The sequence below is a fragment of the Nymphaea colorata genome, chromosome 8, assembly GCF_008831285.2.
Source record: "Nymphaea colorata isolate Beijing-Zhang1983 chromosome 8, ASM883128v2, whole genome shotgun sequence".
NCBI classification, from domain to species: Eukaryota; Viridiplantae; Streptophyta; class Magnoliopsida; order Nymphaeales; family Nymphaeaceae; genus Nymphaea; species Nymphaea colorata.
In genome coordinates this window covers 3,018,623-3,045,022 of record NC_045145.1, presented here as the reverse complement: position 1 = coordinate 3,045,022, position 26,400 = coordinate 3,018,623, and the positions used below count along the sequence as shown (strand labels likewise).

The 26,400-nt window shown below is 38.5% G+C and overlaps 2 protein-coding genes across 2 annotated transcripts in view; both read right to left on the bottom strand.

Annotated features, from left to right (window-relative positions):
• LOC116258614 (CSC1-like protein HYP1) overlaps nucleotides 1-26,400 on the bottom strand; it is a 31,828-nt gene that overhangs the window by 763 nt on the left and 4,665 nt on the right. The window contains exons 5-9 of the mRNA XM_031635844.2: nucleotides 25,620-25,808; nucleotides 24,764-25,062; nucleotides 20,871-21,147; nucleotides 19,647-19,928; nucleotides 16,068-16,301 (exon numbers count right to left, since the gene is read on the bottom strand). Of these exons, the coding sequence (XP_031491704.1) occupies nucleotides 16,068-16,301; nucleotides 19,647-19,928; nucleotides 20,871-21,147; nucleotides 24,764-25,062; nucleotides 25,620-25,808 (1,281 nt within the window). The remainder of the gene's footprint in view (nucleotides 1-16,067; nucleotides 16,302-19,646; nucleotides 19,929-20,870; nucleotides 21,148-24,763; nucleotides 25,063-25,619; nucleotides 25,809-26,400) is intronic.
• On the bottom strand, nucleotides 10,247-11,928 carry LOC126410289 (uncharacterized). Its single transcript, XM_050079034.1, has 2 exons — nucleotides 11,051-11,928; nucleotides 10,247-10,757 (listed from the first exon to the last, which is right to left on the bottom strand). Exons 1-2 carry the CDS (start codon nucleotides 11,847-11,849, stop codon nucleotides 10,720-10,722), a joined length of 837 nt encoding a protein of 278 aa, XP_049934991.1. The 5' UTR covers nucleotides 11,850-11,928; the 3' UTR covers nucleotides 10,247-10,719.

The following is a 26,400-nucleotide window of genomic DNA, read 5'->3' as shown; positions in this document are numbered from 1 at the left end:
TAACTTCATAATTTTGCTGCTTGATAAAATCAGCTGGGTCTTGTCAAGATGCCATTGTGTGGTATACGACAAATTTCCCCTAGACAATTGGATGAAAACTAAAGTGGCCAACACAGCATGCATTGAGAATAGCAAGTGCTTGAACAATAGCAAAGTAGGAGATTCTTCATTATTTAAGATATGGACCAATTGATCCAAGGATGCTGGATTCAGTGAGAGAATGGCAAGGGGTTGAAGTTCAGTTCACATTTATTGTCAGAAATTTATGGTTAAAATGATAGATTGCTCTTGAGAGAAATATTTATTATTTGGGGTACCTAATTGAAATGCACTAAGAGCTTTTATTATTTTTTTGCGATAAGGACTACTATGTAATTTTCACTAATCTCTATTTAAACAAAGATTAGGATTAATGAAGGCATTTTTCTGTTCTTCTTCCCATCGGTTTGCACATTGTATCAGAGCCCTATCGATTCTAGGGCCATTTGACGCTAACCCAGGCCATGATTGTCCCATCTCACATTGCATGCCACTATTGACAGGAGCCACCTTCTATCCCCTTTCATTTCAGCAGATTATTTTCGTATGGTGGAGCCAGGATATGGGAATCTAAGACCTGGTCTCTGTTGCAAAAATAGTATAGCAGAGTCCTTTTCTCACGATCACCCAGATTGAAACATTGTTTTCCCGGACGTCATGTAGAATGTAGATTGGATGCAGATGAGAATTGAGAAGTAGGTGTTGGACGTGCAGATAGTTGAAGAGCATCGGATATGAATCTGATTGTAGTTTAAGCAGATTGGAAGCATAAAAATGTTGTCCCTGCTTCGCTGCTTATTATTTTTCAGGTTTGACGTTGCTGATTGTCATGGCGTGTTTTCAGAACTTATATTTTCTGACATCGTGCAAATGCTCTTAATTTTTTCTGAACTGTTCAATGCCCTAAAGTTAAATGTCGTGGAATGTTTTCAGAGCTTATATGTTTGACATTGTAATTGTTGAAGTTATAGTGATTGTGGTGTGCAAGAAGCAGACTGTACATAGATCTGCCTACTCTTTCTGATCAGGCCTGAGGAATCGTGGGGCGTGAAGTGTATTTTTGCTTTTCTACAGTAGTACTAAATCAGCTTGTCTTGTGCATGCAGATTGAAATCTATTTCTTCTAGCAGTTTTTATTTGTAATCCTCATTGCCTATCCAAAAGAAAAAAGGTAGACAAGAAAGGGGTTCAGCAGGTGAGTACAAGGCATTTGTAAACCCCTTTTCAAATGGGTCTTATGTGAAACTTGACGAGACTAATTATCAGAGATGGTCCTGCACTTCGGTGAGGTAGCCATAGAAAAACATATTTTATTGAAGCCCGCATAGACGATGGGAAAATATGCTACATGGGAAGAAGATAAAGATATTGTTATGTGGAACAAACAACGCGCAACCTCATATTGCAGATGGACTTTCACATCATCCTACTGCCAAACAAATGTGGGATAATCTCTCTGACACTTGTATAATAGTAATACGTGGAACCTGGGAATTAGTCTCACCTCCTTCAGATGCAGACGTTGTTGGTTGTAAATAGGTGTTTACCATTAAGTTATCACTCTAATTGTTTTGTGGAAAGATATAAGGCCTATATGAAATGGACTTTTTGAAACTTTATCTCCTACCGCCAAAATTGATACCCTGGTTGTCTCTTGGTACTATAGGGCAGTCACTATGTCAGTTAAGGACGTAAAGAATGTATTTTCATATGGTAATTTATTGAGACTGTGTATATGTAACAACCTCCAAAATCCAAAATATAAGGCTCAAGGGGGGTGTGAGAAAGCCTGAAAACTAAAGAAAGCTTTGTGTGGTTTAAAATGAAGCCTTTCTGCCTGGTTTCAGAAGTTGTTTGAAGTTATGTCAACTTTTGGCTTTCATGGTAAATATCAAACCACCCTTTATTCATTAAGAAGGTCTGTTCTGGAGTTGTTGCTATTATAGTTGTGTATGTGGATAACATATTATTAATAGGGAGTAGTATGCAAGGCATTTTTGACACCAAGGCACATCTTCAAAAGTATTTTGCCACCAATGACCATGGCCACTAAGATACTACTTAAATACTGACATGGTCAACGATAAGAAAGTTATAGTTTTATCCCAAGCCAAGTATCTGTTGGATTGGCTGAAGAGATGGGAATGTTGAGTGCTAAACCTGCCAATGTTCCGATGGATCCCAAGATACACTTATTTGATGCACAACATGAGCTAGTTGATAGCAAAAATTATCACTCTTTTGTTGATACACGACTTTTATGTGACTGCCACTAGAGTTGATATATCTCTACTTGTTAGTAAAATCAGTCATCTTATGAACAAAACAACCAGAGTGCATTGGGATGTAGCTATGACGATTCTTATATATTTAAAGTCTTTGTTACTGTAGAAACACGTACCACAAGAAGAGAGCAGAGAAAGAACACACAATATACGTGGAAAACCTCAAAAAGAGGTGAAAAACCACGGGAAAGCTCTGACCTAGGGGCAAACCGCAACCCTAGGAGAGAGAAAAATTATATTCACTTAATCCAACACTTACACATAAGTGACAATATATAGAGGGAGAGAGGAGAAGCCGCCTAGGGTACCGAGCCCACCTCGGTACCCGCGCCCCATAGAACCGGGTCCAGATATGGACCCGGTTCCCACAACAACATATTCTAACACTCCCCCTCAAACTTGGCATACATGTCAAACATGCCAAGCTTGCTAACATTCTTTTCGAATGAAGAAGTACAAAGCCCTTTAGTTAGGACGTCTGCAACTTGATCTTCAGATTTCATATATGGCAGAATCAGCTCCTTTGAGTCAATGCGTTCCCGGATAAAATGACGATCAATCTCCACATGTTTGGTCCTGTCATGTAGAACTGGATTATTGGCAAGGTTAATCGCAGACTTGTTGTCACAGTACATCTTCATTTTATCTCCCAGTTCCACACCAATATCAGTTAAAAGAATCTTTAGCCACAGCATCTCTGTAACCCCCATTGCAACAGCTCTGTACTCAGCCTCAGCACTAGACCTCGAACAAACTTCTTGCCTCTTACTTCTCCAAACAACTAGGTTACCTCCAAGAAAGATACAATACCCTGTAGTGGACCTCCTTGTGTCAGTACAACCTGCCCAATCTGCATCTGAGTAACCCTCAATAGTAAGTTTGTCTTGTCGAGTATACAGCAGTCCTTTTCCTGGGTCATTCTTTAGATATCCCAACACTCTTTCTACACTCTTCCAGTGACAATCCGTGGGAGCATGCATAAATTGACTTAGCACATTTACCGCATACGTGATATCAGGGCGAGTTAGAGTAAGATAGATAAGCTTACCTACTAGCCTCTGATATCGCCTTTTTCCTTCCTCATCCAGAATAGTGTCTGTCTTGATACTTATCTTAGTCCCCGACTCCATAGGAGTAAGATAGGGCCTACAACCAAGTTTACCTGTCTCCTTTAGTAAGTCAAGAGTGTACTTCCTTTGATTCATAACCAGCCCTGTCTCTGATCGAGCAATCTCTATCCCCAGAAAGTATCTCAGCTTACCCAGATCCTTGAGGTCGAATTCTTTAGCTTGTTTTCTTCCTCATCACTGCCAGTGACAATCATATCATCAACGTAGACAAGGAGAAGACTCACCAGACCATCTCTCTGCTTTATGAATAGGGTATGATCTCCATTTCCTTGCTTGTACCCAGTAGACTTCATAACGATCCTTAGTCTCTCAAACCAAGCTCTAGGCGACTGCTTCAAGCCATACAAAGCTTTCTTGAGGTGACAACATTTTCCCTCTTGAACATACCCGGGAGGCATGATCATATAGACTTCTTCCTCCAGATGGCCGTTCAAGAACGCATTTTTAACATCAAGCTGGTCCATGCGCCACTTCCTGTGCACAGCAAGAGCAAGAATAACCCTCACGGTCTTCAACTTTGCAACAGGGGCAAAGGTCTCAAGATAGTCGATCCCATACTTCTGACTGAACCCTTTTGCAACCAGACGAGCTTTATATCGATCTACAGTGCCATCAGGTTTGTACTTCACGTTGTAAACCCACTTAGAGCCAACTAAATGTGTCCCTTTAGGGATATCAACAACTTCCCATGTTTTGTTCTTAGCTAACGCACCCATCTCCTCCGTCATAGCATGTAACCACTTGGGATCATCCTTAGCATCATCCACCGACCTGGGAATAACAACTTCGGATAAGGTTGTGATAAAACATTTGTAATTTGTACTGAGCTTAGCATAAGAAACAAATCTCTGAATAGGGTGAGAAGTACATGACCTGGTGCCTTTGCGCAAAGCAATGGGGAGCTCTTCATTCGATGGACTTGGGTCATCCGGGGAGATCACAGGATTGGGATTGGTTCTATCCTCATCACCAACATCTTCCACTGTAGCTTTCTCCTTTCTGACATAAACCTGGCCAAACAAGTGATCCCGGGCAACAGTGGGCTGAGCATCCACCGTGACCCCTTCCATATGACTGCCCTTCTCATTACTGACCGTGACCGTGTCAATCACACTGGGACTAACCTTGTAATCCAAAAACTCCATAAACTGAATCAGCTGATTAGAGGAATACTCTTCCCCTTTGTTCCCAAGACACTCCCCCTGAAGAGGATTCACCGGAAAATACGATTCATGTTCATGAAATGTGACATCCCTCGAAACATACACTTTGGAAGTAGTGGGATCCACACATTTGTACCCCTTCTGAGTGGAAGAGTACCCCAAGAAAACTCCTTTAATAGACCGGGGATCAAGTTTTTTGAGAGTAGGGCTATGATTATGCACAAAACAACTGCACCCAAAGACACGAGGAGTAAGAGGCCACGGATTCTGAGTGGGCCACAGGGTAGAATAAGGAGACTGACCATCCAACACCCTAGTAGGCATACGGTTAATGAGGTGTGCACTAGTGAGAAGTGCATCACCCCAATACCGCTTCGGGACATGACGTTGGAACATAATGGCCCGGGTAACATTCAAAAGATGACGATTTTTACATTCAGCTATACCATTTTGAGGAGGGGTATAACTACAAGAGGTTTCATGAACAATACCTTTGCCTTTCAAGAAATTATCAAGGGATTGAGAGACATATTCCCTTGCATTATCCGTACGGAAAGCTTGAACAGTTGTATGGAATTGAGTCTCAACAAAGGCAACAAAGTTTTTCACAACTGCTGGAACCTCACTACGTTCTCGCAACAAGAACACGAACGTACATCTAGAGTAATCATCAATAAGCGTCAAAAAATAGTGACAACCACCACATGTGGGTACTCCAGAAGGACCCCAAACATCGGAATGAACTAAGGCAAACGGATGAGTGGTTTTATTCAATGAAATAGGGTACGAAGCCCTGACATGTTTAGCCAATTGACACACTTCACAAGCGAAGGAGTCAATGGAGACAGAAGCAAACAAATGAGGAAACAACTTCTTTATTAACTGGAATGGGAGATGACCAAGACGCTCGTGCCATCGCAGAACAGTAGATCTATCGTTCACACTAGACAAGTGACCACTCGTGGCAGAAATCAATGCTGAAGCAACTTGCACCGGCAGTTTGTAGAGCCCATCAGTAACCGAACCAATCCCAATCTTCTTCCCCGTCACCAAGTCCTGCAGGGAACAGTGATCAGCAGAAAAAATCAGATTACAATTTAATTCTTTAGTAATACTGCTGACAGAGAGTAAGTTCACAGGAATATTTGGAACATGCAGGGCATTGTGGAGACGGTATTTGTTCAACAGGGACAAGCTCCCTTTCCCAGCCACAGAGATAGAAGACCCATCTGCCATAGACACGCGTTGCTTGCCAGAGAAAAGTTGATATTCTTGAAAGAGTTTAGAGTTCCCTGTCATGTGGTGAGTGGCTCCACTATCAACAATCCAATCACCAAGAGAAGGGTTACCTTGATCAGTCGAGGCAACGAGGGCTTGGGCTAGCTGAGCCCCTTCAGACGTGGAGGACTCCTCAGGGGTAGTCGATAGGCGGCTGATGTACGCCTGTAGCTCCTTAAGTTGAGCAGGGGACAGCTTGGACTTTGCACCACTAGAAGTATTGCTCTGACTGGAATCAGACACAGAAGGGCTACGCTTGCCAGAAGGAGGACGACCTCTGACCAGTCTCTTCTCGGGATGAAGATCCCAACAGAAATCCACCGAATGTCCCAACTTGTTGCAATGAGTGCAATGTCGGGCAGGACGCTGCCCAGTCCCTGAGGCACAGCTGACAAAGGCAGAAGGGCCATGACCGGTGTCGAGTTGCATCACCTGGCGACGTTGTTCTTCAGACTCAACTCGAGCATATACTTCATCTATCCCCGGAATCTCATCACCATTAAGAATCTGGCTGCGAATAGACTCAAATTCATCCCGCAGGCCTCCCAGAAACAGAAACGTACGGTCCATCCATTCCTTTTCCCAGTAGAGGGAATGATCTGAACCGCACTTCCACTCATCAGTCACATGGTAATCTAGCTCCTCCCATTTGGTCTTCAGGGCAGCATAGAAGGCAGCAACAGACAAATCACCCTGTGTCAGGGAGTAAATACTGTGTTTAATCTGATAGGTGCGCAGATGTCTCTTCTTGCGACCATACATCTTCGCAAGCACAGTCCACATATCAAAAGAGGTCGGCTTCCGCAGAATGAGGGGCTGGATATCGGAGGACACGGAGCTGATAATCCATACCTTCACTTGGCTGTCCTCCAACGCCCACGTTGCCCATTGAGGGTCAGATTTGATGGGCGCAGGATTGTCGCCAGTGATGTAAGAGAGACGCCCACGGCTAGTAATCCCAATCTCGAGAGCGGCAGACCAGGATAGGTAATTGTCCTTAGTCAGACAGATGGAGGTGACCTGGATCGGCACGTTCTCAGTCTTGGAGGCGCTGCCCGCGTCAAGAATGACATCTTTTTGAGTGCCCATCGCTTCTGCCATCACAAACACGCACACAGCAACAAGAGGCACAGCGGCGAGAACGAGGCAGGAGCGACGAGAAGGCAGGAGACGACGGCAGGGCAGCGCTGGGAACGACGACGGCGGCGTTCCTGGGCGGCGGAAAACAAAAACGACGGCGGCGCTGGGAACGATGGACGACGGCGGTGTACCTGGGCGGCGGAAGGACAAAAACGACGGCGGCAGCGGCGGCGTTCCTGGATGGCGTCAGCACGGAAACCAGCAACAGTAGCGGCGCTGGGAACAGTGTCGGCGGCGGTGCTGGAAACGGCAACGGAGGCGGCACAAGAACGGCGGAAAAAACACTACTTGCCCACCAACGATCTCACACGTGGTGGCTCTGATACCATGTAGAAACACGTACCACAAGAAGAGAGCAGAGAAAGAACACACAATATACGTGGAAAACCTCAGAAAGAGGTGAAAAACCACGGGGAAGCTCTGACCTAGGGGCAAACAGCAACCCTAGGAGAGAGAAAAATTATATTCACTTAATCCAACACTTACACATAAGTGACAATATATAGAGGGAGAGAGGAGAAGCCGCCTAGGGTACCGAGCCCACCTCGGTACCCGCGCCCCATAGAACCGGGTCCAGATATGGACCTGGTTCCCACAACAACATATTCTAACAGTTACGTTGAGAGGTAGAGAAGAATGAGAGGAAGGAGGAGAGAAAGGTAGCAGCAGAAAAACGTGTTGCTGATCCTCTTTTCATTAGACTAAATAAGATTAGGGTTAAGACTAACCCTTTACATAAAGAGTCCACCAAAATATTAAAAATTCAGAAAGCTACCTAATACTAAATACCAAAACACATAACACTTTAAATATCAAAAAGCAACACGTTTTCTCAACACTCCCCCTCAAGCTGGAGCATAGATGTCTATCATGCTCAGCTTGCTACAACACTTCGTGAAATTGGATATTGGAAGAGCTTTGGTAAATATATCTGCAGGTTGGTCTTCGGAAGCAACATACTCAGTAGAGATAATCCCAGCTTGGACTAAGTCTCTAATGTAATGACAATCAACTTCAATATGTTTGGTCCGCTCGTGGAAGACCGGATTATTTGCTATGTAAGTAGCCGCTTTATTATCACATTGCATTTTTATAGGCAGCTCAACCTGAATTCCAAGACCTTCTAGCATGCCTTTCACCCATGTTATCTCAGTGGCTGTTTGGGCCATGGCTCGATATTCTGACTCTGCACTTGATCGAGCAACAACAGCTTGTTTTTTACTTCTCCAAGAGACTAAGTTGCCACCAACAAAGATACAGAATCCTGTAGTGGACTTTCTGTCATCAATTGAGCCTGCATAATCTGCATCAGAGTAAGCTTCTATCTGAAGTGAGGTGCTTCTTTTAAATAATAGACCCTTCCCAGGGGAGCCTTTGAGAAATTTCAATAATAACAGAGCTGCATCCCAATGGGCTTTCCTCGGCTTGTCCATAAATTGGCTTAGTTTTCCCACAGCAAAGGATATATCAGGTCTAGTAATTGTTACATATAGTAGCTTTCCAATGAGAGACCGATATGATTTGCTATCAACAAGCTCAGATTTGTCATCATATAAATGAGTACGAGAATTCATAGGTATAGAAGCTGGTTTAGTTCCAGTCATACCTGTTTCGTGAAGCAAATCAAGAACATATTTTCTTTGAGAAAGGACTAGACCTTCTTTGCTCCTTGCCGCTTCTATCCCCAAGAAGTAACGTAGTGAGCCAAGATCTTTAGTAACAAAATGTTGCCGCAAATATTCCTTTGTGTCATGTATTTCTTGTTCATTGTCACCAGTTAAAATAATATCATCCACATATACCACCATAACAACTATACCTCTGGAGGTCCTTTTTATGAACAGTGAATGGTCTAGAGGAGATCTCTGAAACTCAAACTTAGACACAACTTCACACAACTTCTGAAACCATGCTCTAGGACTCTGTTTCAAACCATATATAGCATTCTTTAACAGACATACCTTGGTACACTCCCCCTGTTTCTCAAAGCCGAGTGGTTGCTGCATATAGACTATTTCAGTTAAATCCCCATAAAGAAAGGCATTTTTAACATTGAGTTGGTACATGTTCCAACCATAATGAACTGCAATAGATATAATAAGTCGTATAGTGCCCAAACGTGCAACAGGAGAGAAGGTTTCAAAGAAGTCAACACCATATGTCTGTGTGTACCCTTTTGCTACCAAACGTGCTTTGTAGCGCTCAACTGTACCATCTGAGTTGTACTTGATAGTGAAAACCCATTTTGAGCCAACAATATCTGCCCCATAAGGAGGTTCAACGAGATCCCAAGTGTGACGAGATATGAGAGAATCCATCTCCTCCTTCATAGCCTGGTACCACTTAGAGTCCAACATAGCTTGTTCATGTGAAATAGGAATGGATGTAGCTGACAAGGCATCAATGAATTTGCACATATGATTTCCCACATTGGCTGTACTAACAAACTTAGAAAGAGGATGAATTGTACATTGCCTAGTCCCTTTACGCAGAGCTATAGGTAATTCATCAGGAACTGGAGCATCAAGGGAACACTCAGGCATGTTATGTAATTCAAAACTACTTACCTCCTGAGAGCAAGATGGTGCTGGGTCATTAGATGATGGATTTCTTCTTGAATATGTAAGAGGAGGATCTTTAAACCGAGGGATGGAGGGTGATGATGAACAAGGAAGGGACTCAAGAGGAATTGGAGGAATTGGAAGTGGAACCGAAGATGACATCTCAGACTTAGGATTTGAAGTACGTGCAAGAAAGTATGGAGATGATTCGAGAAAGGTTACATCGGCACTGACAAACTCTCGATTAGATATAGGATCAAGGCATCGATACCCCTTTTGATTTTTTGAGTATCCCACAAACACACATTTACTTGCTTGAGCAGCCAGTTTATCTCGATTGGGACCAAGTTTATGGACAAAACATGTGCACCCAAATATACGTGGGGGTAACGAAAATAAAGCTCTATTTGGGTATAGAATTTGTATTGGAATTTTGTTGTCTATGGAAGATGATGGCATTCTATTTATTAGGTAATATGGAGTCAAAATTGCATCTCCCCAAAATTTGGAAGGCATATGAGAATGAATCATGATGGTGCGGGCTACATCCAACAGATGACGATGTTTTCTTTCAACTACACCATTCTGTTGAGATGTGTGAGGGCATGTAAAATGTGGAACAATACCTAGAGATTTATAGAATTCAAGTAAATGAGAGGATTTGAACTCGAGAGCATTGTCAGTGCGAACAACCTTGACACAAGAATTAAATTGAGTTTTTATTTCCAATATGAAAGATTTCAAGATACAAGAAGCTTCAGTTCTGTCTTTCATCAAAAACACCCAAGTGACACGAGAGAAATCATCAACAATAGAAAGATAATAACGAGACGACAACCGACTTGGAACCCGACTAGGCCCCCAAACATCAACATGGACTAAATCAAATAGACATTGACTAGACTGACTTTGACTCGATGGAAAGGAAGTACGACAATGCTTGCCCAGTTGACAAGCTTCACACTCGATAGACGTTGTGGAAGAGATTTGAGGACACAGCAGCCGAAGTTTAGGGAATGAAGGATGACCCAATCTGAGATGCCACTGGAAGGCACTTGAAGTAGAATCAACATGGAATGACGCCTCCTTAGGGGATGTATCCAAGATGTATATTCCATCTATCTCATGGCCTCCACCAATCTTCCTCCCAGTCGATAGATCCTGAAATACACAAGTACCCGAGTAAAAAATAACTCTGCAATTCATCTCTTTTGTTAGTTTGTTTACAAATAATAAATTCTTCGGGAATTCAGGAGCATATAACACATCATGGACATGTAAAGAAGGAGAAAGATAAACATCTCCACGTCCTTCAACTGGCGATAGTCTTCCATCCGCCAAACGAACATGTTGAGGAGAATCAAATTTCTGCAGGTTTGAAATACTAGCATCTCCACAAAAGTGTTTAGATGCTCCAGAATCAATTATCCAACAACCTCTAGAAGTAGTGTTACCTGCAGAGTACGCTGAACTTGTGACAACTGTAGATGCCGATGAGGTAGAAGGAGTAGCATTAGACCTATGCTCCATAATTAAGTCAATTTCAGCTGGACTTAAATTAAGAGATGTAGCATCTACAGAAGCAGCAGTGGGATTCGCCTTAGGAGCCATACTGATAGGATGTGTATTTGGAGTAGAGCTGGATGAAGATGTCACAGACGAAGAAGTGGATGAGTTAGGTTTACCCACTTTATTCCAGCACCTATCCTCTAGGTGACCAAGACGACCACAATATGTGCACTGAAGTCTTCCACGTCCTCCAGGGCCTCGGCCTCTTCCTCTACCACGGGAAGAATATAGACCACCTCTTCCTCCCCCAAATGAGGCAAGGGCAGATGGCTGTGAGTTGTTTGGGGAAGGAGGAAGAGTAATAGCCAATCTGTTTAGTCTATTGAAGGCCTCATCAAGATCGAGAAAATCAGAGCCTGTAAGCATTTGAACCTTGGATGGAGAATAATCAGAAGATAGTCCAGCAAGAAATTTAACCACAATCATTTGCTCCATGTGAGATTTGAGACAATGCTTACAGGGTGGTTTTAAGGAATTCATCTTTTCATAAGCAAACTTCAACTTTGTAAAATATTCTGTCAAATCCATGTCACCTTGCTGCATTTGTAGCAATTTTTGCTGAACCTGTAAAATTTTGCTGATATTTTTATCTTGAGAATACGTCTGCCGAAGAGAATTCCACATATCTTTGGCTGTATTATAATAACAAAGTCCTGCTGCTATGTGGGGTTGAGTGCTATTCATAAGCCAAGCACTAATAATGCTGTTTTCTTCCTCCCACCGTGCGTATTTACCAGTTTTTTCAACCGGTTCATCTTCTTCCAATATATATTTCTTCCCATGTCCAACGACAGACAACATGAAGGTTCTAGCCCATACATCATAGTTGGCTCCATCAAGTTTGATAGTAGATCCAAACGAAAAAGGATTTGAGAAAGCTTTGTACTCAACACTTGCCTCTAAGTGTTGATTTCCAGATTCAGTTCTATCAAATTGTATAGATCTGTTTGCAGCCATGATAAAACCACGAAATCAGGCCCACTATAGACTGAAAATCAACCTTTGGCTGAAAAAAAAACTCTGCACCACACGCCAGGCAGATCAGACGTTATGTATTTTTGATAATCAATGTCTGAAAATCAAACCTCCACACGCCAGGCAGATCAGACTTTATATATATTTTGATTCAATGTCTGAAAATCAAACCTGAAACACACAAAAAAAAACGTCTGATCTGATATATATATATATTTTTGATAATAACATCCACTGAATCAGATCTGATCAACACCAACACGTTGCAATGACACCACCTAGATCTGATACACTTCTGGATTCAGATCTGAACTGTTTCGAACAAACAAAAACAGCAACCCTTTTTTTTTGTTTCTGCAGATCTGAACCAACAAAAACAGCAACGTCGACCTTCAGATCTGAACCAAAACAACAACTAGTCGACTTCTACCTTCAGATCTGAACCAAAACAGCAACTAGTCGACTTCGACCTTCAGATCTGAACATCAACAGCAACACATCTTCTTCAGCAACATGAGGGACTTCAACCTTAAGATCTGAACGTCAACAGCAACACATCTTCTTTAGCAGCAACATAGGGTACAGATCACGTCTCTACATGAAGAACGTGATCTGCCCCTTTTTCTTTATCAAGCAGTCCCACCGACAGCAGCAACCTTAGACGCCCAACTTGATGGAGAATGATAGGAAGAGAAAAGGAGAGAAAGAAAGGAAAACCCTAGACGTCACAGCCCTAGGTCTCAAGCTCTGATACCATGTTACGTTGAGAGGTAGAGAAGAATGAGAGGAAGGAGGAGAGAAAGGTAGCAGCAGAAAAACGTGCTGCTGATCCTCTTTTCATTAGACTAAATAAGATTAGGGTTAAGACTAACCCTTTACATAAAGAGTCCACCAAAATATTAAAAATTCAGAAAGCTACCTAATACTAAATACCAAAACACATAACACTTTAAATATCAAAAAGCAACATGTTTTCTCAACAGTCTTCTAAAAAATTATTGTTATTTAAGAAGGGAACCTCTCTTGATGTGGTAGCATGTTCAGATGTCAATTATGCATGATCTATTAAAGACATGAGAACTTATTTGTAGGAGGAAATCTGGTGACATGGACGAGCAAGAAACAAACTGTTGTTCTTGTAGAAACACGAACCACAAGGAGAGAGCAGAGAAAGAACACACAATATACGTGGAAAACCTCAGAAAGAGGTGAAAAACCACGGGGAAGCTCTGACCTAGGGGCAAACCGCAACCCTAGGAGAGAGAAAATTATATTCACTTAACTCAACAATTACATGTAAGTGAAGAATATATAGGAAGGAGAGAAAGAGTGCCGCCTAGGGTACCGAGTCCACCTCGGTATCCGTGCCCCATAGGACCGGGTCCAGATATGGACCCGATTCCCCATTACAATATATTCTAACAGTTCTCAAGTCTCATGCAAAGTTAGAATATAGAGTCATGGCTCAAACAACAAGTGAGATGATGTGGATCAAATCCATGTCGAAGGATTTGAATGTTAAAGTTCCAATTTTAAGGTGATGAAGTATGAAAATAAAGTTGTTACTCAATTGCTAATAAGCAATTTTTTCATGAGAGGACAAAACACATTGAGGCGGATAGTCATTATATTAGTGATGTAGTGCAATTAGAATATATATCTACAGCTCATGTCTCTAAGATCAAATGGCTAATGTATTCACCAACCCGATTGCAAGTTGTATCTTCTTGAGGTAATGTAACAAACTGAGCATGATAGATATCTAAGCTCAAGCTTCCCCCACTGTGAAGGAAATAATCCAACACGTACGATCTAATAATTTTCACTAATCTCTTTTAAACAAATATTACAGCTAATAAAGGGAGTTTTTGTTTTTCCTCCCATGGGTTTACATAGTTGCCAGCTCAAAATAAGGGTGGTGAACATGAAATAGTCAGATGATTATAAGCTATCTATTTGTTGATATATAATATAATTTATGATTGAATATGATCAAATATAGGTGTAAAAACTAAAAATACTACACTCTAGTCCCAATTGTACATGACAATATTTAAGCAGGTTTGACAAAGTCAGCATGATTCTGCGTGTACGAACGTGTAGGATTGAGTTACTGGCACAATAATCAATCTATAGTAGATCATTACTTCATTGCAGAATCAATTGAAGCATGTTCAATCACCAACAAGATTTATCCTTTATCAAAGCAATTGTGCAAAGGGAGAAGTCATTACCCATTACTTACAACTTGCAATTGAGATCTTGCAAATCATGGTTGTAAGTTGTAACTCTTATCCCATGATGAAAATGTTTATCAATTCTAATCCTATTCACTTTATGTTTCCCACTATTTAACCATATAGAGGTAAATTTTCAGTTCTCACCAAACAACACAGTTGTTAATCTCTTGATGATGAAGTAAGCTATCACCATCTAACAACTGCAATGGAACTCTTGAATGAAGTCATACAATCAAGCTTGGAAATGAATGTGAAAAAATAATCAAATCTGGATATTTTTGCAATCACGGAAGCAACAATTCAAAGTAATCAACTTGGGAGATGTATGCCAGAAACCAGGAGGCTGCATATTCTTGGTACTCATCATCCATTGATAAGTAATTCTAAGTTTCTGTCAATGAGAAATCAATGTTTCAGGTGCATATGAGGCTACATCTCTTTGTAAATTGAGGTCAACCGCCATGTGTTTCCATGCAACTCAATGAAAGCATATGAGGCTAGGGTGTCTTTCCTTTAAGTTGTTAATGTTATGTCCTGATGGGTAGGAGCCAGAAAACTCAGGCTATACATTATGAAGCATCTTAAAAGGAGAAGTATAGTTTTTTTTTTTTCCTTGTCAGTGAGTTGGAAGAATTTGACACCACCTAAAATTAAAATGTGTACGTACATAGAGACAGCATCCTTGGCATAATGCGCTTAAAACTATATAAGGCTATATAATGACATCAGTGACACAGGTTGCGCTGCCACCCTGGTGTCATTTGAAGATCCAAATGTCAAATCAATTGGGACCAGTAGGTGAAGTTTAATTTTCCAAAAATTGGAAGGAAAAGAAAAGAGCCAAAGTCTGTTAATCTTATAAAAAATGGATAACCTAAGGAGGAGATAGGACAAGGAGAAGAATGGCATACTAGTGAACAAGAAGGGAGAAAAGAAAGAACAGGAATTTCCACTTTAAGAGAGAAAGTTTTGTTGCTGACAATCTGGAAGGTTTCTAGAAAATTAAAACTAGCATTAAAATAAAAAAGTTGTGAAGAGAATGAATAGGCTGACTTGATTGTAATTTGTCAAGCATTGTAAGGGTGAAAACATATCTACAACCATCAACCAAGGAGACACGGTCATGGCTGGCTCGGTTTTGGCAACCACAAATGTAGCATGAATTGTGACTGACAAAGACAGTCACCAAAACGTGTATAAGCATTTTTGTAAACCCAACTTAACATTAACAAATTGTAGCAGCCTCCACCGCATATAAATTTCTGAGGTTATGTGTGTGTGAGTTTTGAGAGGCTTATATTGTGGACGTACATACTGTACCGAACCACGTAAATTTCTGATTCTTAGTCTTCTGCTTTCATCCCTCTTTGATTATCACTTTCAGAAGGAAAGCACCCTCTAGGTTCTAGTGACAGTAAGGTTATGGTAATACTGAAGTGAAAAGTACAAAACATGCAACAGCAACAAACCTCTCCACACACATGAATAACAACAAGAGCATAGAACAAAGTCGAAGCATGAAAAACTACTGGTGCTCTGCACATGGATGACTGAATAAATTATTTTTTGACAATGTCCAGAAGGGTTCAAGAGATCCAATCACAAAACAAACAGGACATCATAAAAAATATTGATACGAAAAGCTGAAAGTGACTTCTATATCTATGACCATCAAATTATGAAGTACCTCAGCCGAATATGTGTTGAATATGGGCAGGAACCGTTTCCTGCAGTACTCATTAAATATGAGCGTGAGTATAGGAAGTGGAATTGTCAAACTGGATGCAAGTGCAAGCTTCTTCAGTGCAAATATTCCCACAGCAATAGCTTGCATCAATACCAAAGAAAATATCAGACAATTGTGCACCACAGGCCAGAATTTCCCAGCAGTCTCAAACTTTGGCATGTAAACATTTAGCAGCTGCATATTACAAATTCAGGGTTTAGTACTGTAATAAACAAAACCATGCGCTTGTTGATTTGTCAACTATAATACACCAACACAGAAAAAAGGAGACATTAAAGGTTAAGCAGAAGGAACAAGGAGAATTTCCATGCAATAAAAATGTTAATACCCAAAAGTATCCACATCAACTTGTGTATCCAATCCTTCTTCCTAAAGGTGCATGAGAGTGACCTAGACAAAAGTGCCGCTAAGTTAAGGTCAAGATTTTTTTTTTCACAAAAAAAAAGGTTGCTCAAACCATTAAGAAATTTAATGGCAGATTATAGTTCGTCAATTATGCAAAAGCATGACCTGAAGACATCCAAGAAAGTCCATTTTGCTTATCTGCTTAATTGAAAGTTTCCAAATACAAGAATCAGATAGTCCAGAACGTCAAACAGATTATATCATGAGCACCGTTGCCAAATGCATCCAAATAATGGAACGAAGTTCAAACATTCTACGGAAAAGTGAACGCTATGGCCTTCATATATAAAACTACGTTCATGACATGTCTAATGGAGTGTGCGCATGAACCTCTGTGTGGGTGTGGGTGTGTGTGTTTGTGTCTTGTGTGTCTTGAGAAAAAAGGGGAGAGACAGGGACCAGTTGCTGAGCCAGAAACCTAAATTAGGATGGACATGAATGAACACAGTCTTCAGAGAGAGAGAGAGAGAGGAAACTGACACAAGGCCTTAGCATCACCTATGAAACTAGACAGCGCAAAAGGGAAAATAAGGAAAAAGTAGGAGAGCCTAATAATTTTTTCTCTTTCAGTAATGGGTTTAAGGAGTAATGGCCTCCATATAAATCATATGCAATATCCAAAACCTGATCGGGTATAAAATCAGAACCAATTTCACGTTCGGAATAATTGCTGAAATTATTCCAACTTTGATGTTGAAAAAAAGGGGCCCAATCTGTTCCAAAATCCATTTAAGTTGCAAGGGAGCTAATAACAATTAATAATATTATAGCTTTCACATTCATCCATAGCTGTGAAGCCTGGACAGTCCACAACCATCTCGGACTACGGTGACCTCCCTTCAGCAACTGGTGAGCTCTCCTATGTTTCTCATGCTCCATGTGTGGCCATGACAGAGGAGGAGAGTCGGAAGAAGGGAGAGAAGGAGGAAGAGGAAGAGACATACCCAATGGTGGGATGTGGAAGAGAAAATGAAAACAATTAGGGTTTATAATTTATTTAAACTTCTTTCTTGTTATTATTTCCAAAAAAGAGTCTTGTTAACTTTAAAATTTTATCATCCAACTTTTGAAAAATTTCTTTTGTTACAATAAAAGGCTTCTCATAAAAGTTCTCCTTGCTTTAAAGTTTTTAACTTCTTGTCACACACAGATACACACATACATGGCCACACCAAAACCGAATTTTTTCTAAAAAATGTTGCACCCACATCCATATTTGCACCTACACCAGCAACCACACCCATGTGACATAAGTCAAGGCATATGGATGTTCTGAAGAAGATATTGAGATATTTGAAGAGTACCATTGGAGATGGTTTACTGTATACTTAGGAGAATTCTATATAGTCCTTTCATGACCTTACTGTTTATACTGATCTTGACATGGATGAAGATCCAATGATAGGAAACCAGTATCAGGACATTTTATTTTTAGGAGGACCTAATTTTATCTCTTGTAGTAGTTTTTAAATAGAAGGCAGTTGCCAGGTCTACTACAGAAGCAGGACATAAGAGTGATAGTTGCTGCTACTAGGAAGACTTGGGTTAGAAATCTGTGACTTGAGCTATAGGGGCGCAATACCTTACTCTTTTCTTAGAATAACCAAACTGTTGTTTAGATTTCGCTTAATCTCATCCTGCATAGTGAAAAGAAGTAATTTAAGATTGAACAGTTCTTTGTCAAGTAGAAAATTCAATACAAGGAAATTGAACATTCATTCCATTCGATCAAATAATTAGATTATAGATTTATTCACCAAGAGCCTTATGAAGAATAGGTTTTAGTTTCTAATAGGCAAGTATGGTTCAAAACCATGCACAACTTGAAAGGGAATGTTAAATTGACATGCATCATATTGTTCTTCTTATTTTGGTTATTGGTCTGGAGATGATTCCAATCAAATTAACATGTCCCATGTACTTATTGAGCAAATACTCAGTCTCCAAATGGGTATTATTGCATTTTTAACAAATAGGGCAACCCCTTCTATATTCAATGCAACAATCACCTGCGCCCAATCATTAGGACATGCTATTTCCCCACTTCTCTTCTTTCCTGTATTCTTCTCTTATCTAATTTTTCTTGTTGTGAACAATTTCTCGAGGTTTCTCACAGTTAAACCTTGAATGGATACAATAAAATAGAAAACATAAGCTTTCGAGATATGAAGGCTTGAATGCAGTATGGTAATTACATTATTATTGGTAAATTTTAATCACCACCTAATCACGATCATAAATAGGAAAAGGACCACAAGAATGCAATGATGGTAGAAAATAAATCTCGATATGCACATTACTTGCATCTTGCGTATATATTTCTTCTTGATTATATAACTTTACTTAGTTATCATAATATCCATACAACAAAACCAATATTTGTGAAGCACACCCTGTGAAACTTTCTCCACTTAACAAGCAGAATGTGAGAATGGTTTACGGTTTTTCCTTTTCATACAAGCACTTTTTGGAACAATACAAACTCCCTAATATGTCCAGCTAAAAGCCTAAATCCGTCCATTCAAATGCATTGGTATGACATTAACATTCCATGATCAATTATACCAATAAGAAGCAATTAACTTGTCCCAAATCCACTTCTTTTTTAACATCTACACAGAATTACATCGAGGATATATGCATAAATAAGAAAAATATCATATACTTATGAGTATACTGATTGATTGACAACAATCCAGATGAATTTTTCAATTCTTTTGAATATCTAATACAATAACTGCAGGCTGCATGACATAAAGCAGATTCTGGGTCACAGAGCTGTCACACTAAACCTTTGAATTTTAGTGGTCCACAATATTTGAAAATTTTCATTTCAAGAGATATTTTTCACATCAGAAACGATCCAAACTGCATTCTAACAAACAAACCATGTCTGGAACATCCATGAGGTCGTATCACAATTTGGAACTCATAAATTTAATTATCTTAATTATCTTGCGCACACTGTCCACTGTAGCCACTGCATGCTTCTATTTGTACGGAATAATTTCCAATACAAATTAAATGCTCTACGATGAATGAGTTATCGACTAAAGCAACTTAAAATGTATTCAGCTTGGAGATCATTCTAAAACCACAGCAAAAGAAGTTTACCTGATTGCGGTAGATGATATACCCAAGACAATAGTAGCACAAAAGGAAAGGCACAATTAGTGGAGCCAAGAAGAAATAGGTAATTCCAAGAAGACCAAAGAAAAGGATCTTAGGAATATCACGGTGGTAAGGTATGGATGGTGCAACAAAGACGTCATCAACAGTTCCGCAACAGCAACAGTGCCGTTTTGCAAAATCACAAAGGAGAGGAACAACACGGGTGAGCTCTAGCGAAAGACTTGTCCAACCAGATGTCACGACATAAGATATAAAAAAGGATGCCTGAACACAAAAAGAAATACAATCGAACAATTATGCAAAGAACACCTCATGGTTATATATATATATATATATATATATATATATATATATATATATATATATATATATATACATATATGAGAGAGAGAGAGAGAGAGAGAGGAGAGTAGCATTCATATGGAGTGAGTAATGGATAAGCAACAGTTGGTTTTTCAGGCAAAAAACGAAAAGCAATTACTCACACTTCACCAGGCTTACCCGATTTAAATTTTTCATTTGAGTGCATGTCAAATAGAACCGATGAAATATTTAAAATTTCTCACAAATATCCAAAGACATGGGTTTCCAAAATCCTTCTATATTGATTTGATTTGCACAACATATCTCCAGTCACAGTTTCATGAGTTTTTAAATTACATTGTCACAAAAATCATTCTCAGGTTTTAACAAGAAGGTTTTTCTCAGGTACTTTTCAGCAAAGATGATTTTGTTGGGAAAACGTCAGCAAATTTATAAAAAAAAAATCTATAAATTAGGTAAAAATAACATAAATGAAAAAATAATAAGAAATAGAAAAACTAAATAAAATGAAAAATTATAGTTTTAATGATGATAAAAAATAGTGATAAAATAATTTAATTCAAGTTTAAATTTTAATCCATAATGTTATTAGCATTAAAAAAGAAAAAAAAACGAAAAAATGGGAAGAAAATACAAAAAATATGACAATTTTATTTTTCACGTTTTTCTTAAAATGCATCTTTTCCCCATTTCTTCGTTTTTTTTTTTTGTATGTTAACGTCACGCTATTTTCAAAAACATTGCAATATCCGTAACAGTGGTTTACTGTTGATGGGTAAATGGTACAGATTTGAACAGATGTATGAACAGTATCTTAACTGCAAATCTTAGAGGTCTATCTGACAGTATTTACTATTTAGAAGACCATATTTTTTTCCTCACCTGTGCTGGGACAGCAACTGCCAACCTCATTGGAATATTTTTGGGGTCGGAAAATACATTAAGCTGGCTGGCAACAGATCCAGATAGCACATTGGCAAAGAAAATATTCCAGATGGTGAACCACAGTACTTTGCTGCAGGCACTTCTTTCAATTTGGCTGTAGGATATATATCCTTGCATTGAGGAGAATAGTTTCATGATGGGGGGCACAATGGACAAAAACATCTGAAGAATAAGACTAGGTAGATATCCTGTTATGACCTCACTTACAACAGTCCTGCCCAAACGTTACAGCCAACAGTCAGCATATTGCTTATCCATTTTCGCTTCCTAAGGGATGTGCAATAAGAAACACATATGATCTTTCCAGTTACCAGTGACAATAATCCAACCAAAGAGAAAGCATGCTTTCACATAATTTAGAGGTCTCATACTGTGTCTATGGAACTACAATGAAGCAGCACAGCCTCTGGGTAAAACAAAAGCATATTAATCAGCGTTTTATCATAGGGCAGTGTCTTTTAAAAGAGTATATAATTACCAAATGTCATATGTTCTTCACAGGATATATATAAGGGACATGCAATTATCAACATCTATGTAAAACAATTCATAAAAGGTACAAAATATGATGAGTTTTCGTTTAACAGAACTAACATATAAACTATATCGCTAGGAAATTATCGTAATAGAAGTTAATATATATATATATCAAGGTAGCTGAATTCTTCTTTAATGAAGACAATAGCCTAATGATCAAAAGAATGTGGATGAGAATATATATTCCACACCAATGGCTTAACAAAAGAACGTTCATAACAGGAATTGATGACAGAAACTGTGCACTAAGGTACAAAACAATGAACTAATAACTCGCACACAATAGCTTCAAAGACGAGGATTACTTAGGTCCTTAAATAAAAGAAAGAAGGAGCCATTGGGATCCCCAATGGCTAGATTTAAATGTGCACTAAGGCACAAAACAATGAACTAATAACTCGTACACAATAGCTTCAAAGACGAGGATTACTTAGGTCCTTAAATAAAAAGAAGAAGGAGCCATTGGGATCCCCAATGGCTAGATTTAAATGTGCACTAAGGCACAAAACAATAAACTAATAACTCCCACAGAATAGCTTCAAAGAAACCTACAAAGAAAAGGACCACATAAGTCCTTAAATAGAAGAAATAAGGAGACATTGGGATCTTCAAAGGCTAGTAAATCTATCCGCTGGAGAGTCCAATACGTTCTTACATCAGTAAATTTCAGCTGCAAAAATACAGAAAATAAAAATACAAAATAAAGGAAAAGTTAAATGCAAAAGACAGGCAAAGGATAAATCCAAAAAGATAGAAAATAAAGATTACAAAAATAACTCTTAACAATCTGTTCCTTGTTCTTATTAATTCTCACCAATTTTTCATTTTCAACTATCTTTTTCAATTGAGATTTGAGAGTTTAACCATAAGAGGAAGATTAAAGTAGGAGAAGAACAACAATTCACAAGCCCACAAAAAAAAAAAAAGCCACTTCAATTTTTATGTCAAAGAACAAAGTAAGATGACAGGCCCATAAAAGCAGTGTTGTACGTATCATACAATATGGGGCCGTATCGTATGATATATACTGTATCGTTTTAAATTTATGAGACTATACACCACCTGTATCACAAACAGGTGGTATATCGTATGTGTATCGCATGTATCGTGCGATACACAGCCTATATCGTATGATACAGGGCGATATGCCCTATATCGTGCAATACATGTCTATTTTAAAAAATACGGGGTTAAAACCACACTTTTTCAAACTAATTTTTAAAACCTGCCTCCTTCATTTCTGAACATAACTAATAGTTGAAGAAGGGGGAGATTGTGGCAATTTTCAAAAGGAATAATCAGTTTCACCATGAAATCATCAATTTGAGGGCAGATTTATGCATGGATGATTGATTCTTGTTTAGATAAAGAGGGTTTATATCTTCTACGAAAGATGAAAATGAGAATGGAAATGAGATGATAAAGATTATGAATGAAGCTGTTTTCATTTGTTATTTGCATGAACATTGAACAATTTTGTCTTGTGATGTGATGCATAGTGTACATAAAACTTGGTTTTTGATGTGTTATGGATCTTATGACTTATGAGTTATTATGTAGATCATCTTATAAATTATGTTTCTTGATGTCTTAGTTCATGTTGCGTTGCTATATGATATTACGACCACTTATTAATGTTTGTGAAGTAACTTCATACCTATAATAAGTTTGCCATTATGTATAACATGTTTTTTCATTAAAAAACATTTTTTATTTTTCTTGATTTATCTGATTTTCTCTATGTTTTTCTATTTTTTCTATTTTTTTGAATTAAAAAATAAATTTACGATACACATACGATACATTACAATACTTTATGATATGGCGCATCTATTGGCCTGACCGATATGGCATTACGATACGTTTTTTACAACATTGCCTAAAAGTCTAATCTGCATCTTGGCAGTTGACATGCCTTGATGGTCATAAAAATGTAATGAAAACAATAGTTTCTTGTCATTGTAAGAGAGAAAAGAAGCAACTTTGGAGAAGACGATGAGAGTTAGGGGGAAGAACAAAGAGAGGGAGGAAGATGGAGAGAGAGAGAGAGAGAGAGATTTCTACCAGGGCAATTTTCACATATTCACAAAACTAATATTAGAGAATCTGAATAAAATACTAAATTTACTTCATCATAGAAAGTTAACAAATTTTACTAATGAATAATTTTTTCCCCTTGAAAAGCGCGATCCTGTAAATTTTGTATATAATGTTTAAATTGAAACCAGTATGGATAAACTTTTAAAAGATGTGGAGATCTTTTATATAGTAGCAATATAAACCTATGGCATCCATCTGAGTTTCCATGACCTACTTAAACTAGTGTTTCATCCTATATTGCAAAAAAGCATAATCTCTTGCACTTATATATGTTGTGCATGCATCATCATTCATAAACATGAGTATATGGCTTGTTATTAAGGGTCATCTCACCACATAATGAAAAGCATATGCAAGGGAGCCATCTGGAGCAAATATTTTTTTCTTTCTTTGCTTAAGCTAAGATTTTTATGTTTGAAGATTTTGGTACCTGTATTCCCTGCCTTACTGTCAATCCATCATTTTCCATAACTATTGAGCTCCCTCATGGCTTTTTTTCCTATTGAACATGCCACACACAGACTAGTGCATGTTCATATAAAGAATTCTAATCTGAAACAGTTTTCCCTATGTTCAAACCAGGAAAGAAATTTCTTATTGTTTTCTGCATGTGTAAATGTGTGCTTTGCAGAAATGCAGATCAAGTGATCAAAAGCTAAGTGCAAAAAGTCATTGATTCTAAGATCACTTGCCTTCATCTACTCATTATTTTGGTCTTAGTTATAAACTATTTCATGAAGCAAGAATACCAATGAAGGAGCTGTAATACAAGTAAAGGAAAGCCTCATGTTATGACAACTGAGGATATTGCTCACTACCAAAGAATTTGTTCTTAATCTTTCCAGGATTCGATGTATTACACTGTATGTCCTTCATCAAGTCAGGCCTTAACAGTCAACAAGATTCTTTAGAAAAATAAAATCTGGTTGGTCAGCATAAAGAGCCACCCACTGCTCGTTTAGCTAAACATCGAGACCTTACTTTATACACTGAGGAACAAGCAATGAATATTTCAAAAGGTAACATAATCATACAGTTATTACCCACATAGCTGCTTCTGCATCCAAGGAAACAAATGCTCAATCCACAGTTCAGAAACTATGGGACTTTTAAAAGATCTCTCAGTATATTTTAAAATTAGGAATAAATATAAAAATTCAATAAATGTTAAAAGCTGAAAAAAAAATGCTCACATGCTTAACACGCTTTTCAAGAAGGGCAGCCACAGTTCCAATTGGTCAAGGTTGGCAAGTCCTTGTACAAACACAACAGGAACAAGGAAGACGATTGTCAGAGCAATAGATGCTACTATGACCACCAACTTGGATATCCATTTCTGTAGAAATGTAGTCGAAAGAAATGGCCAAAAAACATCACGAGGTTCTGGAGCTTGTTCAGTTATCCACTCTGTGGGGTCGGGTGACTGTTGGATATGATTTGCAATTGCTGCACCATAAAGGGATCTAAAATAAACAAAGGCAGCAGGAATTTCCTGCAAAACCACAAAAGCACTGCATAAGTTACCAGGCTATAGCTGACAACATAAGAGAAAAAAAAAAGCACTCCCCACAAAAAGTTGCTTATTTTTACTTGCAGAAAACAATTAAACCCTTGTACTGACACATTAGTCAATAGGTGACTTCTGACCCAAAAGTACATATGCCAGCTGACAAAGGTCAACCTAGAAAGTTTAATGATCCAGCAACATGATCATTTTCACACACTTAGTAGCTAGTAAGTATGCTATATAAGCAGCAACATTCTACTGATCACCAGAAAGAGAACACAAGTTATGCATATTTTCACAATGAAAAAGTACAAGCTGATGAAAGAAGCACACCATCAGATAAACAGTTAAAACCTGAAAAATAAATTACAACATATACAAAGAAAAGTTTACTGGAGCAGGATTAGCGACTAAGACTACTAATGAGATTACCAATGTATTTTTATCATATATGGAAGATGCCAAAGCTAAAATCGGCAAACAACATCAATCACCAGAAGATATTTTTTGTCAATTTGCAGACAAAGATAACATAAATTTACCTTTCCTCTTGAAACATCTGACTGTTCAATCCTAACATTTTCTTCCAAGTCTTCCAATTTCCTTTTATATTTGGTAACAAGATTTTTCCTCCACCATCGTCCAAAAAAACTACCACTCTCTGAATTCTGCTCCGTAGATGTTTTCGGGTTCAGTTGGACAATCCTTTTGTATAGCTTCTCTGCGTCTCTCTGAGATGAAAAATTATGTATTTATCATTCTTATTTCAGAGAAAGACATAATAGTGCATATACTAGTCCAATAAGTATGAAATTAAAAATTAACTGTGAAGTTTAACAAAATGGAAGCCATCAGTTTCCTACAAAAAAAACAATCCAGATTCATATGCAAAGGAAAACATATGTACTCATGCAACCATAATACGACATACACGTCTGTGCGTGCATAAAAAGGAAACATATGGTCTCACCCTTGTTTTGAGTGAATTTACATAACAAACGTTACATTTGATTCTATAGATGTGTTTGCAAATTATTAATTTACTACTTTAGTAGGTTTAATCTTATCAATGCATCATCAGATTCAAATGCAAGATGGTGAAAATCAATCATTTACAATTGATGAACATGATCGTGGCTAAAATTTGGTTTAGTAAATCATATAGGTTTCTGTTTTCAAATTAGCATAGAGAACTTATCATTTTCAACATGATCTAACAAGAGAGAGAAAGAGAGAAGTGGTCTGACAGTTTTCATGGACATGAACTGGTTTCAAGCTTAGATATGGATTATAAAATAAAAAATAGAAAATGTTAGATACGTA

Excerpts from the sequence above, each read along its gene's own strand:
- LOC126410289 (XM_050079034.1), bottom strand. The coding sequence starts at position 11,849 with ATGAATAGCACTCAACCCCACATAGCAGCAGGACTTTGTTATTATAAT. Across the intron at positions 10,758-11,050 it reads AAGTTCAGCGTACTCTGCAG|GATCTATCGACTGGGAGGAA; the intron begins GTAACACTACTT and ends TGTGTATTTCAG.